The sequence below is a fragment of the Mytilus californianus genome, unplaced genomic scaffold (genome assembly GCF_021869535.1).
Source record: "Mytilus californianus isolate M0D057914Y unplaced genomic scaffold, xbMytCali1.0.p SCAF_8, whole genome shotgun sequence".
Classification (NCBI taxonomy): Eukaryota; Metazoa; Mollusca; class Bivalvia; order Mytilida; family Mytilidae; genus Mytilus; species Mytilus californianus.
The window spans coordinates 33250214-33274319 of NW_026262734.1; the positions used below are offsets into that span (position 1 = coordinate 33250214).

General features: G+C 30.3%; 1 protein-coding gene across 11 annotated transcripts in view; it reads left to right on the forward strand.

Annotated features, from left to right (window-relative positions):
* Window positions 1-24106, forward strand: part of LOC127711762 (uncharacterized) — a 135151-nt gene that overhangs the window by 38668 nt on the left and 72377 nt on the right. For 10 of the 11 annotated variants that reach the window (XM_052217874.1, XM_052217879.1, XM_052217882.1 and 7 more), the window contains 3 exons: window positions 263-298; window positions 6927-7072; window positions 13985-14060. In XM_052217874.1, the coding sequence (XP_052073834.1) occupies window positions 263-298; window positions 6927-7072; window positions 13985-14060 (258 nt within the window). The remainder of the gene's footprint in view (window positions 1-262; window positions 299-6926; window positions 7073-13984; window positions 14061-24106) is intronic. The other variant, XM_052217875.1, reaches the window with a different exon arrangement.

Consider the following 24106-nt stretch of genomic DNA (forward strand, 5'->3'; position numbering starts at 1 on the left):
ATTAAAGTTAAGTTTTAAAGGGAAGTCAACATCATTCGGAAAGTCCAATATTAGTCATGTTTTGGCAATAGATAAAATAAAGTTTTCAAAAACAAAGAAGTAAAGTAATTGATAAAAACATGTAAACATACAAACAAAAGAATTGATACGAGACCATATTTAAAGCTTCGGTCTCAAGCACTCCTCATTAGATCATAGTTAAACTTACTTACCATAGAGAAGTTAAATTTTTTGTTTATATTTGGAATATATTTACATAAAGGTTCAGACGTTGGAAAAACAATGGGAATCTTAAGAGGTTAGTTCAAGACTTTGGAATTTACTTACAGTTTTTACGCAATAGCTTTGAATTTTAACTTAATAATAAATGATTCCTTGCTCATTCTAACTGACATGCTTCTTACCTAATGGTTCTGTATTTTCTAAATATTATTTATTAAGTTTAAAAATGGAAACAAGTCCAAAGTTCAACTTGAACAGTAAAGCTACTATTTTAACTCCAAAAATATATAACAATCATATCTTTGATCCAAAGGCAGTGGATAATTGTTATATTCTGTGTCTTTTTAGTTTCTGGGTTGTTAAACTAAATTAATGTTGAATAATTTCGTAAATGATAAACATGTATAATGCCATATATTATCATTTGCCGATCTTAAAAAAAATGAGGGTAAAAATTATGTACTGTGGATTCGTTGTTATTCATTGGATACTGATTTTCATGATTGATTGATTGATTTTTGGTGTTTTAATGCCACTTTTAAGCACCGCTTTTGGGCTATTTTGTGGCGGCCAGTTTTTATTGGTGGAGGAAGCCGGCGAAAACCACGACCATCGATAGGAAAAACTGTCAATCCTAGTCAATTAAGATTGGAGTGGGGTTCGAACTCACAACCTCAGTGTTGACTGGCTAGTGATTACACTCGGCCACCGAGGACCCCCCCCCCCCCCCCCCCCCGATTTTCATGGGTTTTATGGGTACAAGTGAACCACGAAATTAAATGTTCAACAAATTACTAATTTTCTAAAGGAAAGTATGCAGACTTTGCCAAAACCACAAAAATAAATATCCATGAAAAATCAACTTTTCCTCGATCCACGAAAATTGGTACCCACAAAAATAAATGAATTCACAGTATGTATAAATGGTTTATCATGACAAAAATCATTATTATGTTAAGGCTTTTCAACTGCAAGTAGATAATTAAATAAAAATAAATGCTTTATGTCTCTCCTGCAACAAAAGTCACAGATTTCATTTCAAAAGGAGACTTAGGCATCGGCACCATTAAAGTTTGTGATTAGTTAGAATACACAGGCAAGACATATCTCTGTGTTAAAACAGTTTATGAGTAAATTCTTTGCGCAAAGATTAATGCTCACTAAAATGGTTGCATTTTGCATATATAATTGCTACAGATGTTTGTTACTCTAAAACAGGCCTTTTATTTAACTCATGTACAGTATAACTCAGAATCAGGAATGCTTGATTTTTTATAATTTCCTTTATGAGGGTGTGGATGGGGGTTTACAGAAAAGAGAAAAATGGACCAAAAAAATAAAGAATAGAGAATAATGAGGTGTTAAATAATAAAGAATAGAGAATAATGGGTAAAAAGTATAAAGAATAGAGAAAAATGGCCTAAATAAAAAAAGATTACAGAAATGAAGAACCCCCATCTAGACCCTCCTATATGGTAAGCCAAAAAGTGGTACAGCCCAAACTGTACTTGCTGTTTCAGGTGCTATTACATTGTTTACAACATCTTAGTTAATTCTATCAGACTTACAAGTTTATCAGACTGTTATAGCGCAGATTTAAATGATAGCCAAAAAAGTTGAACAATCTAATAGAACCAATTTATTCTTTTTTGATACATGTACTTTTTGCATCTACATTCTATCAAATAAGTAATAAATTTTGTATATTAACCATCAAAATACACTTAAGTTCTTTGAAGCACATTGTATTACTTCACTTTGATTAAATTGCTCTTGAGATGTTTTAAATTTCCTTTTACATATTATATTATTAATAAGGTAGTTTAACACTTGGTTGAACATAATTCAAATATGCAACTGTTTTTCATTGATTTTTACATGTTTATGTAAATTAACAGGTTAAGTGTGACCTGGTTCTATTTTATGATAATGCACATCAAAATTGAAGATTTTGCATGTCCTAATATGTAAAATATTTTTGCTTTCTTTCACATTTGTCTACAATGTGGATTATTTCAGTACTTCAATACATGAATTTTATAGAGGAATTTATTGTTACAAAGGTTTCTTTCTTCTACATGTATGTATTATGTATCAGACAACGCATACATGAGACATATATTTATAGCGCAACCGTGCACTTTTGCCTACAAATTTGTTGCCCTTTATGTAAATTAATAGGTTAAGTGTGACCTGGTTGATTTTACGATGATGCACATTAAAAATGCAGATTTGGCATGACCTAATATTTAAAATATTTTTATCGCTGGCTTTATCCACATTTGACTATAAAGTGGATTATTTCGGTACTTACAAGAATTTTATAGTAGGATTTATTGTTACACAGGTTTCTCTCTTTTCAATGTATGGATTAAGTATCAGACAGCATATGCATGAATGTATTTTATTGCAACCATGCTATTCCGGCAGTCAAAATTGTATTGATTGTATAAACATTTGTTATATACAGTCCATGTCATTGGCCTTTACAATTAGGTTCTATACTGACCTTTAACTCTGTTGTTGCAAAGACTACATGTTAGCAGACTTCTTATGCAAGATTTTCAATTTTCACATTAGATATCATCTACAGCGTTAATTATAATAAGTTAAAAACATCTCAGTATTATAGAAAAACACACGTTCAATGTCCTCGGAATAAATTTTGTTTGTTTTTTTCTTAACAAGACAGGATACAAACGCTTGCTTAGTCTTACCCTTCTACCTATTTCTAAGTCTTTAAAGAATACACTTTGTATTTCGAAGTCATTATTGAAGGCAATAAAGTGACCTTTAGTTGTCTCATTGGTAATCAAACCACATCCTTATTTTTATAAGAAAAATTTAACAAAATTTTCATGAGACAGATGGACTGACGGACGAATGTGGACTAACCAGAATACCACCCTTCTTTAGAGGGGTATAAAACTTTTAAGTTGTAATGTATTTTTCAAAAGCAGACATAAATCAGGCCGTTAGTTTTCTCATTTGAATAGGTTTACATTTGTCATTTCGGGGCCTTTTATAGCTGACTTTGCGGTATGGGCTTTGCTCATTGTTGAAGGCCGTAATGTGACCTATAGTTGTTAATTTTTGTGTCATTTGGTCTCTTGTGGAGAGTTGTCTCGATTGCAATCATACCACATCTTCTTATTTTTATAATTATTGTGATTTCCTGTTCACTGACTAAGCAAATTTTTTATTATGAATGTAAATGATCTCGTTTTATCCTAAAAGTGCAAAAATTTACATATTGCTAGGCGGGAGATTGACATGATGGTTAAAAAGTCATTAGGAATTACATACAAAAATTATATCATTTTCTTGAGAAAGACTTGTAAGAACTTTTATTATTTTGGTTGCACATGTCAAAATATGTACCGGTAGGCCTTGTGTCATCTTGCAAATTTTTGAAAAAAATGTCAAACATAAAAAAGAAAAAACTTAATAGATGAAAAACAATATCTGACTGTTTTCCATATACATGTACTACAATTTCATACCATAGTAAAAGCCAAGATAAGAGTCATGAAACTAGACCAAAGATTTTTGTAAACATTTACACTGTATACACAGATTGTCTTGTTTGTTTACTTTGCTAGTGAAATGAAGTGCCAAAAAAACTATATTATTTACCAATAAAATTCAATTTCCTTGTAGATCACGTAAGATTAAACTATTCACATTCTGAAATAGGGAATAAACATTATATAAGGATTGACATTTATTCATGTGGTGATAAAAACTATGGTTCTCCTGTGTTTATAAAAAATAATATCGCACAAGGAATTGACATGTACAGAAAAAAATTATGTATTTCCTTGATGCTTTTTTAAAACGGCCATACATGAATTGTTACTTTCATTCATGTCTTGTATTTTGTATTATGCAGAAATCCTATCAAAATTTAATATTCGTTGATTTCAGATGTGATACAATATGTGAAAAATGTTTGTTGTTACATACATCTAGGTTAACACAGTATAAAAAGGTTTTGAGAGGTTTAAAAATAAAAAAAATGAACAGCTAACTTTTTAAAGTACCCAATGGTTTAGTTTAGATTAGATATTTTGTAATTATATCTAGTACCTTTTCTGAGACAAGTATTTTTTAATTTATAAACGTATTTGTTGACACATTGGGAGTTTATGATGACGTTTGTTTGAATTGTTTTCATGTGGCTTTGACGTAAATACAGCAAAATTTTAAATTCGGAGTGATTGATATATTTGGTTGAGCTCGAGGAGATAGATTATATTTGTTTAAGGTTTTACTAAAGAAGATATTAATAAAAACACAGTTTGATACTTGTTCAAAAATGATTTGTCACATCTTATTTAAACTATTTGGTTCAGTATAAACAAACTGCAAGTCATACATATGATTTAGGGAAATCGTGTCCTGTAATATCTCCCAGTCTTATTCATAGTTCGTGGAATGGGCAGCAGGCTTCCATTGGGTGTTGAGTCCAGAGATGAATCCGTGACCATACCCAGACATACACATTTTTATGCCCCACCTAGGGGCATTATGTTTTTCAGTCTGTGCGTCCGTTTGTTCGTCCGTCTGTCTGTCCGTCTGTCCTTCTGTCTGTCCCGCTTCAGGTTAAAGTTTTTGGTCAAGGTTAAGTTTTTGATGAAGTTGAAGTCCAATCAACTTAAAACTTAGTACACATGTTCCCTATTATATGATCTTTTTAATTTTAGTGCCAAATTAGAGTTTTGACCCCAATTTCACTGTCCACTGAACATAGAAATTATAGTGCGAGTGGGGCATCCTTGTACTATGGACACATTCTTGTTTTAACTTGTGGTACCTTTTATGCTCTTTGTATAACAAAATTTGTTTGACAGCGAATTATAAAGAGTTGTTTACATGCTTGTCTTTCTTTTGGTGGATTGTTGCCTCATTTGCAATCATACCACATCTCCTTATTTTAATAAAGACATGTTTCTATGGATAATTTATTTGTGTAACGCTATAAACATCAATCTAGGGATGTTAGTCTGGTAGAAATGATGTTTGATATTCATATCATGGATGTATGACAATAAGTTGTACTCTTTAAGTGCTGGAGGTTGTGCATATTATTCCTGGCTGTTTAAACAACAGACCTGTAATATTGGTATTATCTGCATCTCAGCCAATCATGTGGAATTTAAGAGTTTAAGGGCTAAGACTGGTTAAAGTGACGTTTTCTTGTGTGAGTTAGCATGTTATAAATAGTAGTGATAATCCGTGTAAATCATTGTTCATATTCATATCACAAAACAATTTGTCCTTACTTAATGGTTGAAAGATTACCAGCTGGATGTAGAACATTGATCAATCCATTCTTCCATCCATCCATCTATCTTTCATCCATTTATCCATTTTTCATCCATCCATCCCTCTTTCATCCATCTATCCATCTTTCATCCATCCATCCATCTTTCATTCATCCATCTTTCATCCATCCATCCTTGTTTCATTCATCCATCAATCCATCCAATATTGTTCCCATCTGTCCATCCATCCATCATTCAATCAGTCCATTCATACGTCTTCTTATCTTGAATAAAAAAGATCTATTACCTATTACCAAATTTCTGTAAAACTTTCCAAGAAATAAGCAATTTATACAAAGTATTAGAAAAATATTGTTTTTGGCCCCTTATTCCTAAAACATTTGGGCCATAACTTCCAAAATCAATCCCAAGCTTCCTTTTGAGGTATGGAACCTTGCTATACAATTTCATAGAGATTCATACACTTATACATAAGTTATTGTCCTGAAACAAGAAATATGCTTGTTTTTGGCCCCTTATTCCTACACTGTTAGGACAATAACCCCCAAAATCAATTCCAACCTTCCTTTTGTGGTATAAAACCATGTGGTACAATTTCAAAGAGATCCATAGACTTATACTAAAATTATTGTCTGGAAACCAAATGTGTTTGACAACATCATACCATTATACGACCTCAAAAATTTTGCAGTCGTATAAAAACATAAGAATTGAAACCTACCATGAATATATACATGTCATACATATGATAAGAACCTGACACTGTGTGATCATTTGTTTGATCAATTGTTTTCTACTTATACAAGTTTCAAAAAATGAACTTTTGAATGAAACAAAATGTAAATATTATTAACATTATTGAAGTGCTGTAGTGACGTGTCTCATATGCATTTGACGTAGTTGTACTGAATATATTCCCGTGATTGACAAGTTTATCCACAGTAATGTCTTTGAAACATAAATGTTTTAGTGATCTATATGATAGTTTCTTGAACAGGCACCAATATTAGAACATAAACAAACAATAGCATTTGAAATAAAAATGTGACAGACATTTTTTAAATGATAAAACGTTTTCAAATCCAAGCCATTAAGATATATAAAGATGTCTTCAAAAAGAGATTTGTAAATTTACAATTCTCTCAGGACTGTGTAGTTTATGTACCGGGGTACTATTGGATGTTAACACATTGAATTTCCAATATTAGCAAGTTGTGAATAACTTTTCTATCATAAAATATTTATTTGGTAAAAATTTTGATTTGATTGTAATTATGGGATACACTTTCATAATTTTTTATGTAGGTTCATAGAATTAAAGTTAAGATTTTATCATAAATATCTGTATGGTAAGTTTTATTTTATTTCCTAAGATAATTAAGTGATATTGACATAAATGGTTTGTTATTATTTCAGCATTCGAGCTACGAAGAAAACCAGTGGTTCATCAATTTGTTGATAGCTGTTTGAGAATAAATGGTGTCAAAAGGGACCTAACTCAAGATTCTACAGCTCAACAAGATTACAGCCAAGTTGACAGTAAAGACGAATTAAGAAAATTGGTATGGAATTATATTTGAAATTTGATTTTAGTAACTTTTAGAATGCAAGTATTGTTTAACTACTGTCATCTTCACTAGCCAAGGGTAAGAATCAACTCCCCTACTCTTCACCCTAAAGAGTAGGTGACCGGATCGTAACCTTTGGCTACCAAAAATCATTTTTTTCATGCAATGCAATGCAATGTGAAAAAAAATTGAATTTGTGATTTCAATTTTGACAAATCTGCAATTTATTTTATTTACAAAATTAATAACCATGAAAACTTTGAAAACCATGCAGTGAATTTTTTCAAATGGGTTAATTTAACAAATTGTTCATCTAAAATATCTGAGAAGTTACATGTACTTGCTATCTAAGAAACAATGTTTACCAATGGTATAGAAACTTGTCTATTTTTTAGAGTGTATTTAACCTCTAGATAGCTTCTTTTAAAGATTGTATTTGATCATTAATGAAAATTTGATGGATTTGTTGTGTCTGAGGCTTGCTTTCACATTGACTGATGCCACATCTATACTGATTCATACCTAAACCAATTTCACTTTAAACATATCATTATGTAATACATAATGCAAGTGATAAAACTGTTTATTTTTTAATAAAAAATTGCATGGATTGAAAATAAAAAAGAAATGAATTATTTCAAAATGAAAATAACACTTTATTAATTTTTTATGTCTGAAGTCTTTTTGGATTCTGTATTTACGTTCATCAGGAATGAAATAATTGAAGGCCAGGGATATATAAATTTTTAGGAACATTTGATAGATGATATCGGATATGTTCCTTATGTTGTAACTACAATACCCTTCCCTTTTCACGAATGTGACCTACTGAATTAGAGTATTTACCGGATTTGTAATCACATAAGCAACACGACGGATGCCACATGTGGAGCAGGATCTGCTTACCCTTCCAGAACACCTGAGATCACCCCCAGTTTTTGGTGGGGTTCGTGTTGCTTAGTCATTAGTTTTCTATGTTGTGTCATCTGTACTATTATTTGTCTGTTTGTCTTTTTATTTTTGGCCATGGCGTTGTCAGTTTGTTTTCGATCTATGAGTTTGACTGTCCCTCTGGTATCTTTCGTCCCTCTTTTGGAGCAAAAGGGACCTAAAAAGGGACATAAAAAGAATAGGCAAATCCATCTACAGTCAATTTTGCCTTAAGAAATTTGATTTTGAGTTTCTTAATAACGTCTTAGTTAATCAACAGGAAATTTTAAATAATTCCATGTTATGAGCTTTTTTTTTAATTTCAGATGTCAAAATTATTAGAGTATTGATTTACAGGACCAAACTATCTTTTGACGTAGTCTTTTTTTACTATTTAAAACACATTCAGATTTTCAACTATTAAAGATATATCAGATGTTTTGACAAATACAACTGAAATGTTTATTATCATTTAAACCATGAATCAAAATTTTATGAAAAGGACAACAATAAAATTGAAAAGAAAGTGTCATTGAAGACGTGACGATTTTTTTTTTGTGGAGGATAGTTATATATATATTTTATTTACAAAGTACTTATCTTAGGAATCAGTTGTGTAATACTTGACACCAAATATGTAGAAATTACAAATTAACATGCAACCGAGTGATTTATGGCGTGGATGAACATATTAATTTCCTGTCAAAGCAAAACTACACTTACCGACACTAATCTAGAATTGATTGTAAAAGATATCGTAATTTTGGCAAGAAATTGACAAAAGTGTGAAATCGGAGAAATAAATTGAGACCCAGTTGAACATATAATTGTTTGAAATTAACTTCAATGTTTGTTTTATGATATTAATCAGATACTGAAATCTGTGATAAATGTTTGTTTCACAATGAGGAAATAAGACTGATGGTACCTTGTACAATCTCTGACAGGGAACCATTGTCAGAGGTTACCAGTGTTGGTCCTTTGCATAGTTTAATGTTGATAGTACATGTATAACAGATGACTTTCTTTTTAATAAGAGTTATTTTGGGGTTGTTAAATCTTAATAAAAATAGCAGCCATGATTTATAAATACATGCAGTTTCTAAAATAAAAGTTTATTGATGGAGGGTTTAAATGTCCTATGTTTTATGTCTAATGTAGCTATTAATATTAAACGCTTGTTGTACAATGAATTTTACTGTTTTTCATTTTATTACTTTTCATCTTACTGCATTCACTGTGAAAGAAACGATAAATGAATAGGAATATAAAAGGGTGCAAAATAAGGTTGACAAAGAAAATGAAAACAAATATATGTCAACTTATTGATGTCTATCTTTGCCAATTTTTCTTATGTTAGATTGTGTGAATGACTTTTCAATTCGTATCTTTCTTAGACAATGGATAGTACACCATTTATTTTTACCAGTGGTCTTGTGAAAGGACTTTTCACTAAACCCCTTGGATATTTTTAACAAGATACTCATGTAGTGATGGCCGTCCCTTTAATGAGTATACATTTTGAATGCTGAATGGCAATTGCATGATGTTGACTGTTCTAAAGATAATGTCTGCTTTCAAGTTGCAATGAATGAGGGTCTGGTGGGGTTTGCAGAATAGAGAATAATTAGAAAACAATTCAGAATGAAAGGTTTAGAAAATAAAAATAAGAGAAAAACAGGCCAAACAAATTAAGAAAAGAGTAAATAGGCCAAACAAATAAAAAATAGAGAATAATGGGCAAAAAAGTGAGAAAAGAATAGAGAATAATAACCTTAAAGTTAAAGAATACAGAAATGAGGGACCCTCCTCCCACCCATCCAGACCCTCATAGAAGTTGGTTACTAAAGACTGTACCTTTTACATGTGATGTAAAAGAATAGAAATTGCATTGTATTATTTACAGGAATAACAAAGGAAACTATCAGCTAGAAGCAAATTAAGCACTCGAAGTACATGTAGTTAAACATAAGTCAATATTTTTCTTCTTGAGATATTCCATTCACAAGCTAACTAGGAGGTCTCATCACGTTAAACACAGCACTTGACAATCTATATATAAAACAAAAAGGTGTTAAGAACAGGGATTAATATTATGAGTAAATAATATGTTTATTTTGTTATGTTCTTTATACATATTGAACTTGTATGATACAACAAGAAGCTCTGACAATTCTTTGTGTAAATATGATAAGAACATTTTATGGGGTAATTGTGACAAGTGTTTTTGTACTGTTTTGTAAAAAAAATCTTATCGCTTTGTGAGTTTACATGGAAAGGCATAATTTTGCAGTTTGCATCTCCAAAGATTTTGGTTTTTTACTTTTTTTGTATGTTAATTTTTCGAGTGATTTAAGCTGCATGCTTGAAAATTTTAATTAGAATAGTAAGGATCATTTCAAAATTAATGAAATCAACTGCTTCTAGATTTTTTTCAAAAAGAAAATTCATCATTCCTAAAGTAAGAGTTAATAGGACACCATGAAAACTTGACAAGGAGAAAATTTTAAAACAGTATCAGAATCTTATTAAATTGCTTAAACATATATGGAGAAATAATTTAAGGCCACATTCTCAAGGATGCTGTAACCTTGGTAATACATACACTAAAATAAACAGTTAATATCATAATTCCTGAGAAAAAAAAAATTGAATGAAATAATATGAACTTCATTAGTTATGTTGTACGATATTTTGGATTTGTGTGAAAGAAGATTTTTATGAAAACCTTGTAGCTTGACATTAATCATATCTTCATTTAAAATGTTTTAAACTTCAAATTGATATTTCAATGTAAGAACTTGGTTCCATTTCTATAATTGCGACTTGTGTAATTCCACCCTCTGTTACACAATAGACAAATTAATTATTTTATTACGTAACTAATTTGTCCAATTTTAGTCTTCATAAAAGAACATTTATATCTTTTAAGATATACACCATTTTAAATAATTATTTCTTATTTATTTCGTCATGGAAGTAATTGCCTTCAAATTTTGTTACCTGAATGTTCACCGTTATGACTATAATCCCCTGTTGATTATACCGTTTACTTAGATAGTTATTATGAAAACCATGGCATGCTATTCACCATAATAATGAAAGACTGTGTTTACTTTTTGTCGGAAATTCCTTTCATGTATTGGACTAGCATATCGTTAAAGAATCAATCCAAGATTTATCAATATATTTATTTTTCGTTAGGCCAATTTATTACATATATAGATAGATAGAGCCAAGTTTCAACAGAATGAAAACATTGATGTGTCTCGGATAATTTATTTTTCATTTTGGATATGGAGTCATTTTTGGTGTTATCATGTATTAAGATGTTTTTAATTTTCACACAGGACAGTGTAGATTACGATAACCTTTTATAAAAAGACAGATTTTGTGCTGATTGACATGATACATGACATTAAGATAGCAATTATTCCTGAGGAAGAATCGTAGAATGTTTGGGACAGTATATTGAATAGCCTTGTTACCGTTATATCAATTTTGAATTCTTTTGAATTACTTTAATTCAGCTATTTACACAATGTTTAAATCCTTACAAGTAAATATTTTGAGTGGGGGTAAATACCGTTTCAAACTAATTTTGCTGGAGGTCATGTGACAGTTAAATAAAAAAGAAAATTACTGTGTCATAGACATTAAATATAAACGACATGGATTCTGTTATATTTATTGCTGATTTTAAATTCGTAATGTATGGATATTTTTATGGGAATATTTCATAACTGGTTGACAGTTGGAAATTTGAAATGTTGAATTGTTCTTCAATAGAGATTTATTAGAAATTATAAAAACATTGGCTATGTTTGTCAGTTACATGCATCGTAAATTAAGTTTGGATATGCCTACCGAACCACGATCACATCTTCTGTGGTCGCGGTCGCAGAACTTGATCAGTGCAAAGGTAAGAAACTCTGAATTGAAAATATATTTTGTTTCAAAATATTTACCATGAAAGTATAAGAATAAAGTATTCAAAGTCTTATGTTTTAGAGATCTCAACTTGAAATTTGGGGAATCCCTTCATGTCTAGAAATTATGTAAAGTTACCTGTCACTGTTATGAAATAGAAATTCCCTTTATAATATTAGTTCACAATGGAAGACATATTATGGAATTTAATATCCACTGGAGGAAATTTTATGGTACTGATGGAATAAATTGGGTATAGAATATTTGGACAGTGCAATTAAGAATTTTTTGTCTATCTTTAGTAGTGATAGCTGCAAAACTTGAGGCTAATCAAATGATGAGAGTAAGAAAGCTCAAATACATGAGATATACTTATATCTATATACTCAACCAAGTGATGGCAATGGTTTTCCACAGCTATTACTGACCTCACAATTATCATTGTTGTATCCATGTGGTGTTGATTGCTGTTTAATGAATATTACCCCATATCTCCATTCCTTTTATTTTGAAAATAGCCAATCAAATGTTAAGATTATCTATATTATGCATCAAAAGGAGTAACAAAGAATATTAGACTATACAAACACCTAACCCGAATAATTCAGTCTCTCCCCGTGATCGACTCTCCCACTCGCGAGGGCCTGAATTCTTTATACAATAAAAACGCGTCATGAATCCAGGATTTTGATTGGATATAACAACTGATTTATTCGGGTTAACAAACACCAGACTCCAGAAAACAACAGACAAAAAACAGCAAGAACAATTAACAATACTCCTGGAGAGTTTACTTCAAAGCAAAACATTTTCATTGATATAGAGCCCTGAAATTATTGGTCAAAAACCTTATCAAATATTCCTGTCTAAGTACAAAATTATTCAATTGAAAATTACCATTTGGGGGAAAAAAGGAAATGACACCAGTACTGTATGGAGCTTACATAATGTAAACCACAGGTGTAAAAATAAAATATACCTGCCAATTGATCTCAACATTCTTTAATGTTTTTAATAGATTACAGATTATACACATTGATTCTTGACAGATCAATATCTTCTATGTGTTGAAACAATTTTCCAGTACAACAGCTTCATAAATTTAATGAAATTTTCCCCTTTATTGACAATACAGAGATTGATTTTCCACGTTTTTACCTAAAACAAGAGTTTTGCCTTACTTATTGTTTTACTAGAATACAATTGAGGTCTAGATATTAATAAGATGAAGGTAAATGGGGCAGTGGTGTAAAGGGAGCAAGGGCATGCATGTACATAGGATTAGGTGAAATAAAAGTTGGGGTTTCATGATACACAGAAGATCATTTTTATGGTTGAATGGTGCATATTTATCTTTTTTAAAGAAAAAATGTAAATAATGACCATTTAGCTAAAAAAAACACCCTTCATCATTCTCTTTAAAATTCTAAATAAGCAAAGAGTGTTCTTAGACTTTTGTGGAAATAAACTATTTTTGTTACAAAGATTTCCCTCAATATCTGCATTAGTTTAGAGCCCCAATTTATTAGATATTATTCATATGAATACTTTCTATTAAATTCTATCATTTTAACATAAACTAAGCTTCACAAAAGATTTAGGTACAAGAAAACAGAATCATGCTGCGGTGTTAAGTGCAGGAATTTGTGTTATGCACACTTAGTGAAAAAAAGAGAAACTTGCTTAAATCAAATCTTAGGCTGTAGACATCCGCCAAAAAAGTCTACCAACAATAATTAGGATTTTAATTCAGTTTCCATTTTCTTTCTGTTGTTGCTTGTCCAATAACATACGTAGAAGTTGACCTATTGAATGCACTTATTCTGGTTGAACAAAAATGCAAAAAACACTGAATTACATAAATGCTTATTAAACATTCATAAACACGGTCCCCTGTTTAATGATGAACTATACAATGCAATGAAGTGCAGAAACCATAAAATTAAAACATGTTCTGTACAAATCATTGTGGATTAACCGAGAAAAAAACTCAGTTCTAAATCTATGTAGCATTTGTTGTATCAATGTTATAATGTTTCTTTTCAGCTTACACAGACCAATGATTATGAAGAGAAAAAGCAGATACGATTAGCGTTACGACAGCTGCGACAGAGAGATAGAGGTAAATATATTGACATGAAAATTAATAAACTTTTGGCGTACAATTTCCCCTGCTTTTATCACATCATGTTGTGTTAAAGAGTTGTGTTAGGTTGTATTTAAGCATTAAATTTTGCTGGTCTGTCTTAAAGTGGTATTAAGGACCCAGAAATAAATAAAAATCAGTCTCTATTGTGCTGTATATTGAAGCAGTAAGAAGTTTCCACATGTTTAGGTGTACACCCTTACTTTAAACCACAAAATTTACGCTCTGTCATTTATTCACGATTTGCCAACTAAATTCAATTTCATGTCACTTTTACTTGATGATTTCAAGGTGGTATATATTTAGTCTTAGTCCAATGAAATATTCGCTGTAGTTTTAATTTTGCTTTTCAACTCTAACCTAAAAAGTAGAAAAAATAAAATTGTGGCAATATTTTCTATGTTTACATTTATATTTGTGACATGAATTTATACATATACCTACACCATACCCTTCTTTTCTTGTTTAGTAGCATTAAAATTTCAATATTTACAATAAATGAATATTTTGCATGATATTTTTTTTTTTTTAATTTGCAAAAATGTATGATGCCCAAGGAGATAAATATTTACTGTGCTAGACTAAGAATATAAATAATATTTATTAAAAAAAAAAAAAAAATCATATAGTCATACAGTGATACAATGCAATCGTTGGAAAACTAGTCACTGATACAAATTACTCTCCTATTGAAACTTTAACAGTCTGTATATCTATCAAGTAGTCATGCTGATAGTTTTGTTTGGAGGATTACAAAATTGTATAGAATCAGACTTCTTATAGGTGATAGGGGTAACTTACAGATAATCTGACAATGTTGTCGGGACAGGTTCCCCGTCAAGATAGATGACAACTTTTGACTGCCTCATAAGAAAACAAAATGTTTGCAATAAATGAGAACTTTTTACTGTTTTATAGGAAAACGAAATGTTTGCAAAAAACGATAACTTTAGTTGTATCCTAGGTTTCACTCTAACTAAAAGTTTAAATGGTTACAATTTGATTTTTCTTCAATTTAATGGAAAAATTTATTGGGTAGTAATGCAAGATTGATTATATTTCAGTTAAAATTATTAAATTCTAGACTTTAGTGTTTATAGATAGAACTACATTAGATTTTTTAAATTGAATAAATTTTGGAGGATTTTTGAAATTAATAAGAATTTAATAATACACCTTGATCTGTTGGGAGAGTTGGCTTTTTTACTGGACAAATTTGACCCTTTTTAAACATTTTCAGTGAATTACAATTCTCTATTTATCTTGAACAGTATATCCGTTCACAAATATACAAATACTCAAATCAAATTCCAGAATTTAGCGTCATTGTGATTTCTAACACAATTTTAAATCTCTCTTATTATGGGGCAGATTTTCTTTTTTGACTTTAACATGGATTTAATAACTCTTTCTTTGGTCAAATATTTAATTAAGAAATAAGGTTGAATTTTATTTTGACAATATATACGTATATATATGTAGATCAGTAGTAGACCATAGTTTCGTACAGTAATCTGATTTATAAAATTGGTCTTGAAGAAATATTTGCGCAACACCTTCAATCAAATCTTGATATTTGTCTTGACTCTATGGTTTAGACACTTAACATTTTCATGCTCAATTTACAAGTTAATGTAAATATGATTTAATAAATTCAGCCTGTCATATTAAAATTCTATGATATTTGACCTTAATATTGGACAATTCCAAATCGGCTTGGTAAGCAAAATTTGTTCATCTTTTCTTTGGCTGACGTAATTTGGTTAAAATTTTTGGATTTACACATAATTCGTATTTTAGTTCACTTTTAATTTGTATATGCATTCTACTACTTAATTTGAAGTTACTGTCATATTTGGTTTTATTCTCAATTTTGTGAATGCCTAATTCTATTCATATCCATAACTCATGTCTTGACCCAAGCAGACCCTCTCCTTCTTGTAAAAATAGACTTTTTTAAAAAATGACCCTGAAAAAGAAAAAATAGACTTATTTCTTGCTCTGCAATTTTTTTTTTTTTTTGTATATGGTGATGGCCTTGTCCATTTTAGTTTTAGTAATGCATACAAAATTTGAAAGGAAAAAATTGCTTGCTAGTCAAAATTCAAGGATTTCATACCTTCTTCTGACTATCAAGAGTGACAAGACTTGAAACCATAAGGTTTCCCATCTAACAGGTGCTTGCTGTATTACGACATTTTTTGTACTGGATAACGAGAAAGTTGATTGAATATGGGCTCAATGGAGTCTTTCTTCGATGGACGGAAATTCATTGTTGTTTGAAAATCGTCTAAGATCAGCTGCCAAAAATTTTCCAATTTAATAAAATTACACAAATAATCAATGTTGATTTAGAGTTAAAATATCTTGAAACAGTTATCCATTTAAAGCACATGAACAATTTATGGATCAATTTGTGATGCAGGCAAGACTTAAACTTTGCTTTATTGTTTTATTTAAGGTAATTTTTGTTGACAAAGGCCTCAAAAGTGATCATAAAATTGACAAATTCAAAGATGATCATAAATATTTTGGATGGGTTTTTGTAAATCGATAGAAATTTTGATAGGTATATACTTTGTAGAAGATATAGGAATATAAAGAAAAATGTAAGTTATAATGTATTTTTCTTTTGTAATGTTATTTTTTCATTTTCATTTTTATTAAAAATTACAAATGAATAAAACAGTGAAGTATTAATCAGATGTGTAGCAGGTTTATTAAAGGCATGAATAATAAATATAAATATATTTTATACAAAAACTTGCAACAGCCTGACACTGCAAGATTAACTTGTTTCGTGCAAGTTGTATGCATTGTTGCAGAATAATGTAATGCCAGTAGACTCCAATAAGCTGTCCAAATGCAAGAATCCCTAAACCTTTCATAAAATATTTCTCATCAAACCTGAATATAACTGTGGCATTTTTGGCATCAATAAAAAAATCACAATACTTTCTGAATTTACAGTACCTTCAGGTTACATTGTCTCAATTGTATGAAGCTTTGATCTGAATTGCTAGACTCAGTTTTTGAAAATTTCAAAATTTATAACAGAAACTTGTCATATTTGTTGGATTTGATGCATATTTTGGAAATCTTGATTTCTCCATCGTGATTTCTGTATAGACATTTATAACTTACACTTTTAAGTATTTAACTGAATTTGGTCCAATTGAATCTAGATCTAGCTCTGAATAACCTTCTCACCAGACCTCATACAACAATCACTTTTTAATTTTGACATCAACTGCTTTCATTTGTAATGCAAAATATTGTCAGAACTTCTGTGACTTAAGTAATGGTGGACAAAGTTGCAAACAAGTGTAAACATGTCTATTGTACACAGTTGTTGGCTTAAGATACAGCCATTTCTGCTTTTAATTCGGATGAATATATAGAATTATACATGTATATCTTTGGAATATTTGAAACTTACGGTCCAAAATGTTACCAATTCAAACTACTGTAGTTGTTAAATCTTTATTCAAACAAACTTTTTGTTCTGAAAATTTCTTGAGAAGTACTAATTGGTAGGACATATAAATATTACATGAGAAATGAAAATAACAATTTGCATAAATGTGATATATTAAAGAACATTTAATAGTCTTTCAATTGGAAGCGTAATTATCAATTATTTAATTGTAAATGATTGAAGTGTAAAAGACAAATATTAGGTTTTTTTATTTCGTTAATTATGATATCCAATTTCTTATCAAAAGAAACTTTGGTTCGTGACTTTTTATTGATATGTCTTTTCCTGAGGACATTTAATTTTTATCTGATATCATAAAAATATTATTAATTTTTACGATCGACATAAATTGTGTGTGAATAAAGACAGATACTCGAATACTTTTTTGATTGCAAATAGTCTAAATAAATACTTCCGACCCCCTGGACTCTTTTTGATGTCAGAGAATGTGGTCTAAAATGCCTCTTTATTTTCAATACAATCTACTCAACTAGGCAACCATGTTTGAATGAGAAAATGCTGCACCTTAACCATGAATAAAGTGCAGATTTCAAATTTGAATTACTCATCTTGAAATTCATTAAAGATTGCATATAGCAACTATAAAGTGCTGAAAATATTTTGTACGTGTACATGGCTATAACATACTCATTCATTATTTCAAACATCTGTTTGTATGTCATGTTTTACAAAACATGCAGCTTTAGATGGATTTCTAACATGTATACCATGTAAATTAGCTTCATTTAAAGTTTTGTGTTTGTAAAACATCAGAATTACAATTTATCGTAATAGTCATCCAAAATAAATTATAATGTTGACTTATAATAAGCATCAGGGAGCAGATCCAGGATTTCATGTTAAACGTATTAAAAACTAAAATATTTTTCTATTTTAAATTTTTTTGCTTTAATATATTTGGATAATGATATTCTAGATGTGATTTGATGATCGACCGAATGCTAAATGTTATTGTTATTATTGCTATTTCTTACATTTGGCTTTGATATTTTTTTGCGATAATTTTTCATATCATGCTACTCGAGTAAGAATGGTTTTTCTCAGTCAATTAGAGTGAGAATACATGATGTCATAAGCATACGTCATAGATGTTGTCTAGATAAAAACAGCTATAAACATATTATCAATGATTTTTCTAACTCGAGGATGTTACTAAGCTACAACTCATCTTAGAGTTGTCACCCTTCGATGAGATTGCAGCTGAGAAACACCCTCTTGTTTGAAAAACCATCGAGTATCTATAAGTATTTTATATACCTTGATAATTGGGCCCCTGGTATTTGTCATAAAGGTCTCCTATCAATAAATATACAGTTAACCAAGGACCAAAGTTTATAGAACCATAGAAAACTGAGCTAGGAAACTGGGCTAATGCTTGCAGGATTCGTAAACAACAAATAAAACTATTTTTTATACAGATGATAAATTTTCAATATCGCCATAGTAATTATGTAATTAATGTATCCATTACAAATGATGAGAAAATATCAATGTGTTTTGTCTGTAGCTTACACCTGATTTGTTTGCTGACAAACAACAAATAATCACCTATTCAGATCAAAGGGAATTCATGTAGCATATAAAGATGATATGTGTATTGAGGTAACAAGAAATAACTATGAAATCTGTCTCATAATGGTTTCATTAATCACATTTTTTAACTTTGATTTATGAAATTTGTACATAACGACATTTCTATTCAGATTTCCTTTTAAAAATATAAGTTTGAATAAATAAGCTAGATCTTCAGGGCTAGATCGAATACATCTGTTCTCTCTCTATTTAAACTGTTACAATTGAATATTGATATTGTAAGGTTCAAATATTTTGCTCAGCTGGCAAAATAAGATGGCTACATGTAGATTGAAGTAATTTACAAGCATAGAATTTCTGCTGTGCAATGGACACATTTATAAGCTATAAAGAGATTTTTCTAAAACCTGAAAGTAAGTTCTTGCTTGAAACCTTTGAAAATTTAGTCAAAACATTGGTCAGGGTAATATTGGTGATCATGCTTTTGTCAGTCATCATCATGTTCAAAAGGCCAAAGTTCATTGCTTACTTTTTGAAAAGACTAAAGGTCATTCCTTTTTTTTGAAAAGACTAAAGGTCATTCCTTTCTTTTTGAAAAGATTAAAGGTCATTTCTTTCTTTTTGAAAAGACTAAAGGTCATTCCTTTCTTTTTGAAAAGGCTAAACATCAGAGTAAAAAAATATTAACAAAAGTACCTAACTCCAAGGTAAATTCAAAAAGTGGAAAGTCCATAATACCTGACAATACAAACGTTAGACTTTATCAAACAACAGAACGAATGGTAAACAATCATCATATTCTTGACTTAGTACAAACATTTGGAAAATAGTGGGTTAAATCTGATTGTATAGCTAGCTGTACCTCCCTCTTGTATGACAGTAAGTTATATTTACAATATGATAAATAAAACTTATCTTGGTGAGAGTTTTACCAAAAAAAAAAACTTTATTAGTTTTGTGTCATTTGAAAAGAATTAAATTTAAATGTAAACAAAATGAAACTAAACAGTATACCACCTGTAGTATGATGTGTCACAGCGTTTCATTTTTAATTTGTTTTCAATGAGAAGAAGATCAAATTTGCCTTTTTAATGAAAGGAAGCTGGGTATAATTTCAAACTGGTTAACATATCACAGATCAGAGATGACAGACACCGAACCTTAACTGTCGCTGTACTAGATGGCTTCTAAAGTTTGTTATGAATAAATTTTTATTTCGGTCAAGTTTTGATCACAGTAGGTATAGTACAATATAGTAATATACTAAATAGACCTGAGTTAAGATAAGTTGTGAATTTATTCAACAGAGATAACAAAAGTACTGACTATACAGTATATATTTTGCTCATTGTTGAAGGCCACAGGGTTACCTATAGTTGCCTACATCCACATCATTTGGACTATGGTGGATAGTTGTCTCATCAGCAATCTTCCACATCTCCTTATTTTTATATAAACAAGAAAGTCAATAGATAAATCATATAGATAAAGCAACAACCAATAATGATATTCAGGGGCGGATCCAGGATTTTTCAAGGGAGGGGGCATAATAGCATGACAATGAAGAAATAACACGGATGATAGCGAGGCGAAAAATTTTTTAGACAATTTTATGCTTAAAAAAGATAAACTTTCCAATCAAAGGGGAGGGGTGTATGCCCTCTACGCTCCCCATGAATCTGCCATTGATATTTTGGACTGGTTAACAGGCCTTTGAACAGCAATGCCAAGGTCCAATACTGACCCTGTTACAATGTATGTTTGTCAGTGGAGTAACCGCCAGTATGATGGCCATTAGATGACCTGTTAAAAAATTAATGCCAAAGGACTCCAAGCTATTTTTCAATGTTTTGAACATAAATTGGAAATAAATAAGGTGTTAAAATTTAAATCTAAAGGATATTTAATAGAATTAAACTTAAGTAATTTTATGACTTTTAATTGACTAAGTACGGACTAAGTCTATACATAAACACTTGGTTCTTGGACAAAATATGGACATCCATTTGACAAAATTTTTCATTACTAGTTGAATACAGTAATTAGTTGTCTATTTTGATTATATTTCCATTTTTGTTTGCGTGTGTTGTTAGGTTGTTGTCAGATTGTTGTTTAATGAATGTTTCCTTTTCTTCATAACTTTTGTTTGGCAAAAATATTCACACAGTGTACAGGCTTTGCCTAAGAGGTTATACAGAAATCCTTTGCAAACATAATGTTCCAGTATTTCATTTACATAAAAAATTAATATCTCACAATTGCTAAGTGACACTTTTAGTGAAAAGGAATGAAGATTTTCTGTCAGTGATATTTCAGAGATGTCCCCTTCAGAGGAATCAAAGTGTCAGTCAAATCAAGGGTATAAAGATTATATCAAGAGTAAGAGTACAAATGTCCTGCAATACTTATTAGCTTGATCGTAATGCCCTCGTCTGTAGATTTGTAGAAACAGGATGTTTTTGAAGTGCCTGCATAAAGGAGATTTATAGCTTTAGATATAGCTTGAAAAAAATATATTGTATATGAAATTCCAATAAGTAACATTTAATGCACAAGTTCCTTATTAAAATTTCAATACACTATTGAACATGATTATTGATTTAAATGTTACTGAAATATTGAGGTTTTATTTTTTATGGAGGTTTAATTCTTGACCCTACAAACAAAACTTGTTCAGGTTGTCATGTGTACTACCAATATGGTAATACTTTCTTATTCATATTTTATGTTGCACAGTTTCAGCATTCTCATTACTAAAGCTTGGACCAATCAAATCATCCCAAATAGTGATGTTCCCTTAGGTTACACCTTTTCAGAGTGGATCCATTTAATTTCAAGATTTACATTTTTTTCAACTGAGTTTTACCGCTTTATAATCTCTTTCATTAGCATAGCCACGCTTTCTGCATGTTAAGAACACTTGCACCAACTCTTTTAGGGTTCTGCAGGAGGCCTGTTGTAAGGTTAAATTTCTGTCCCTATTCAATATGCCGTCATTTTCCAGTGGCATTCCAACTTTCCCACCTTCATCCCAGGTGACCTATGTATTGCCAGATCTACCTATCGTATTAACTGCAGAACTGTTGATTTATTCTCATCCTGAAAATACACAGAAGATTTGCCACTGAACATTCAGCAAACAACAAACAATCAATGAATAAAAATGAATTTGTAAGTAAAATCCTTCAAATGGAAAAGATGTATTGCTTTGAGGCTTAAGACAAACTTTGATGTCCAAGTGTTCAGATTCTTTTTTTTACTGTAAGCTGTATTTTTAACCATAATTTTGACAAAAAAGTGTTAATGTTAAGCCTCATTTTACAAGATGTTATGTATCAATGTATGAATACTCACAGTTCAAAATACTGATGTTGTCCTTTTAAACTTTGTGACTTGTAATATTAAGTACAATATATTTTCTGTATCATTTTATAGACTGAATGGGAAATGGGAATATTATATTTCTGACTTGTAATATTAAGTACAATATATTTTCTGTATCATTTTACAGACTTTGAATGGGAAGTGAGAATATTATATTTCCTATTATTTTGGCCCGTCTAAATGACAAACAAAGCTTTGACAGGGTAAGCAGTGTACAGCTCCGATCTTTTGAAATATACAATCTTTGCCTCCTTGAGCTGTAGATCATATAACCTGTATCGTCTGCCCCGACCATCACCTCTATAAGATGTGGCAACATTTGGTGGGTCTATTATAATGATAAGGATGTATTTGAGCATAAAAAGGTGTTTAAGTTCATTTCAGGTAGGGCATACAATTTAATTATATTACTAGCTACTTTCTTTTCATAAATGTGCAGTTTAAGTTACAAAATATTATTATTGCAGTTTAGCTGTCAGGATTTGAAATTCACAAGTGTTAAGAATGGGTAATTTGGTAGGCCTATGCTGTTGATAGGAATATTTATTTTCTAAATTACTTGATAATTCTGACATGAACATGTTCTTTTAAATTCTGTGTGAGTGTTTTGTTATGCTGATTGCTACCAATTATCAATTTATAGAATTTATCCTCTGTTGTAGACTGGTATAATAAACAATTGCACAAGGTTTATATACCTATAGAGTGGGTGGCGCATATTCGCCTTGGACACATTTTTCGCCATTTTGCTATTTCTTCTTTAAAAATTTTTTAACGTCTTAACGTAAATATTTGTGAGAAAAATCGTATAGGAATGATCTCTCAAGCTAATTCATGTAATAGCAAACATTCGTTTTTATAATATACCAGGATAATGAGGATGGTCATAAAAGTCTGTTTTAAAGACCAAAAAAAGCATATAGAAATGTATATCAAGTATTTCAAAAACGTTCTTTTGATTACAAAATGATAGAGAAAATCATCCAAAGACGAAAATATGAATTATTTAAACGCAGAACCTAATTATAACTTATAATTATTGGGATTCCATGTTGCATAAAAGTAATTATTTTAATTGAAATATTTACTTTTTGAAATACTTTTAATCACTTCCCATAAAAATTCCTACAATTTTAACTCCCACAGCTTATGGAATAATAGAATATCTATTTTAATGTTTGTAAATCATGAGGTGTCTTTATATTAAATGTCTTGATGTAAAATTGCACATCTTATTAGATTTAAATGCCATAGAAAGTTTTTCTTCATGACATGGATTTTTACTTATCCTCATTAAGTATCTATTTGATTTATTGACAAAAGATCGTTAAAGATTTGTTTGTTTACCTGGAATATTGTATCAGCGTACCTGTCATGCGTACCTGTCATTTTGAACGATGCTTGATACCTGCGGTCTCAGACAATTGCGGAAATTTGGAAATTCGTTAATGTTTTTGAATCCTTAATCCCTTGTTCAAAAGTGTATGAATATGTGCTTGATCTTATAAATGAATCTTTGGATTAGTTGGTTATTAATAGTGGATAATTCTTTAACGACTTGTTTTGACAAGGAATTAAATAGTGCAGACTGCCTAGACATATATGA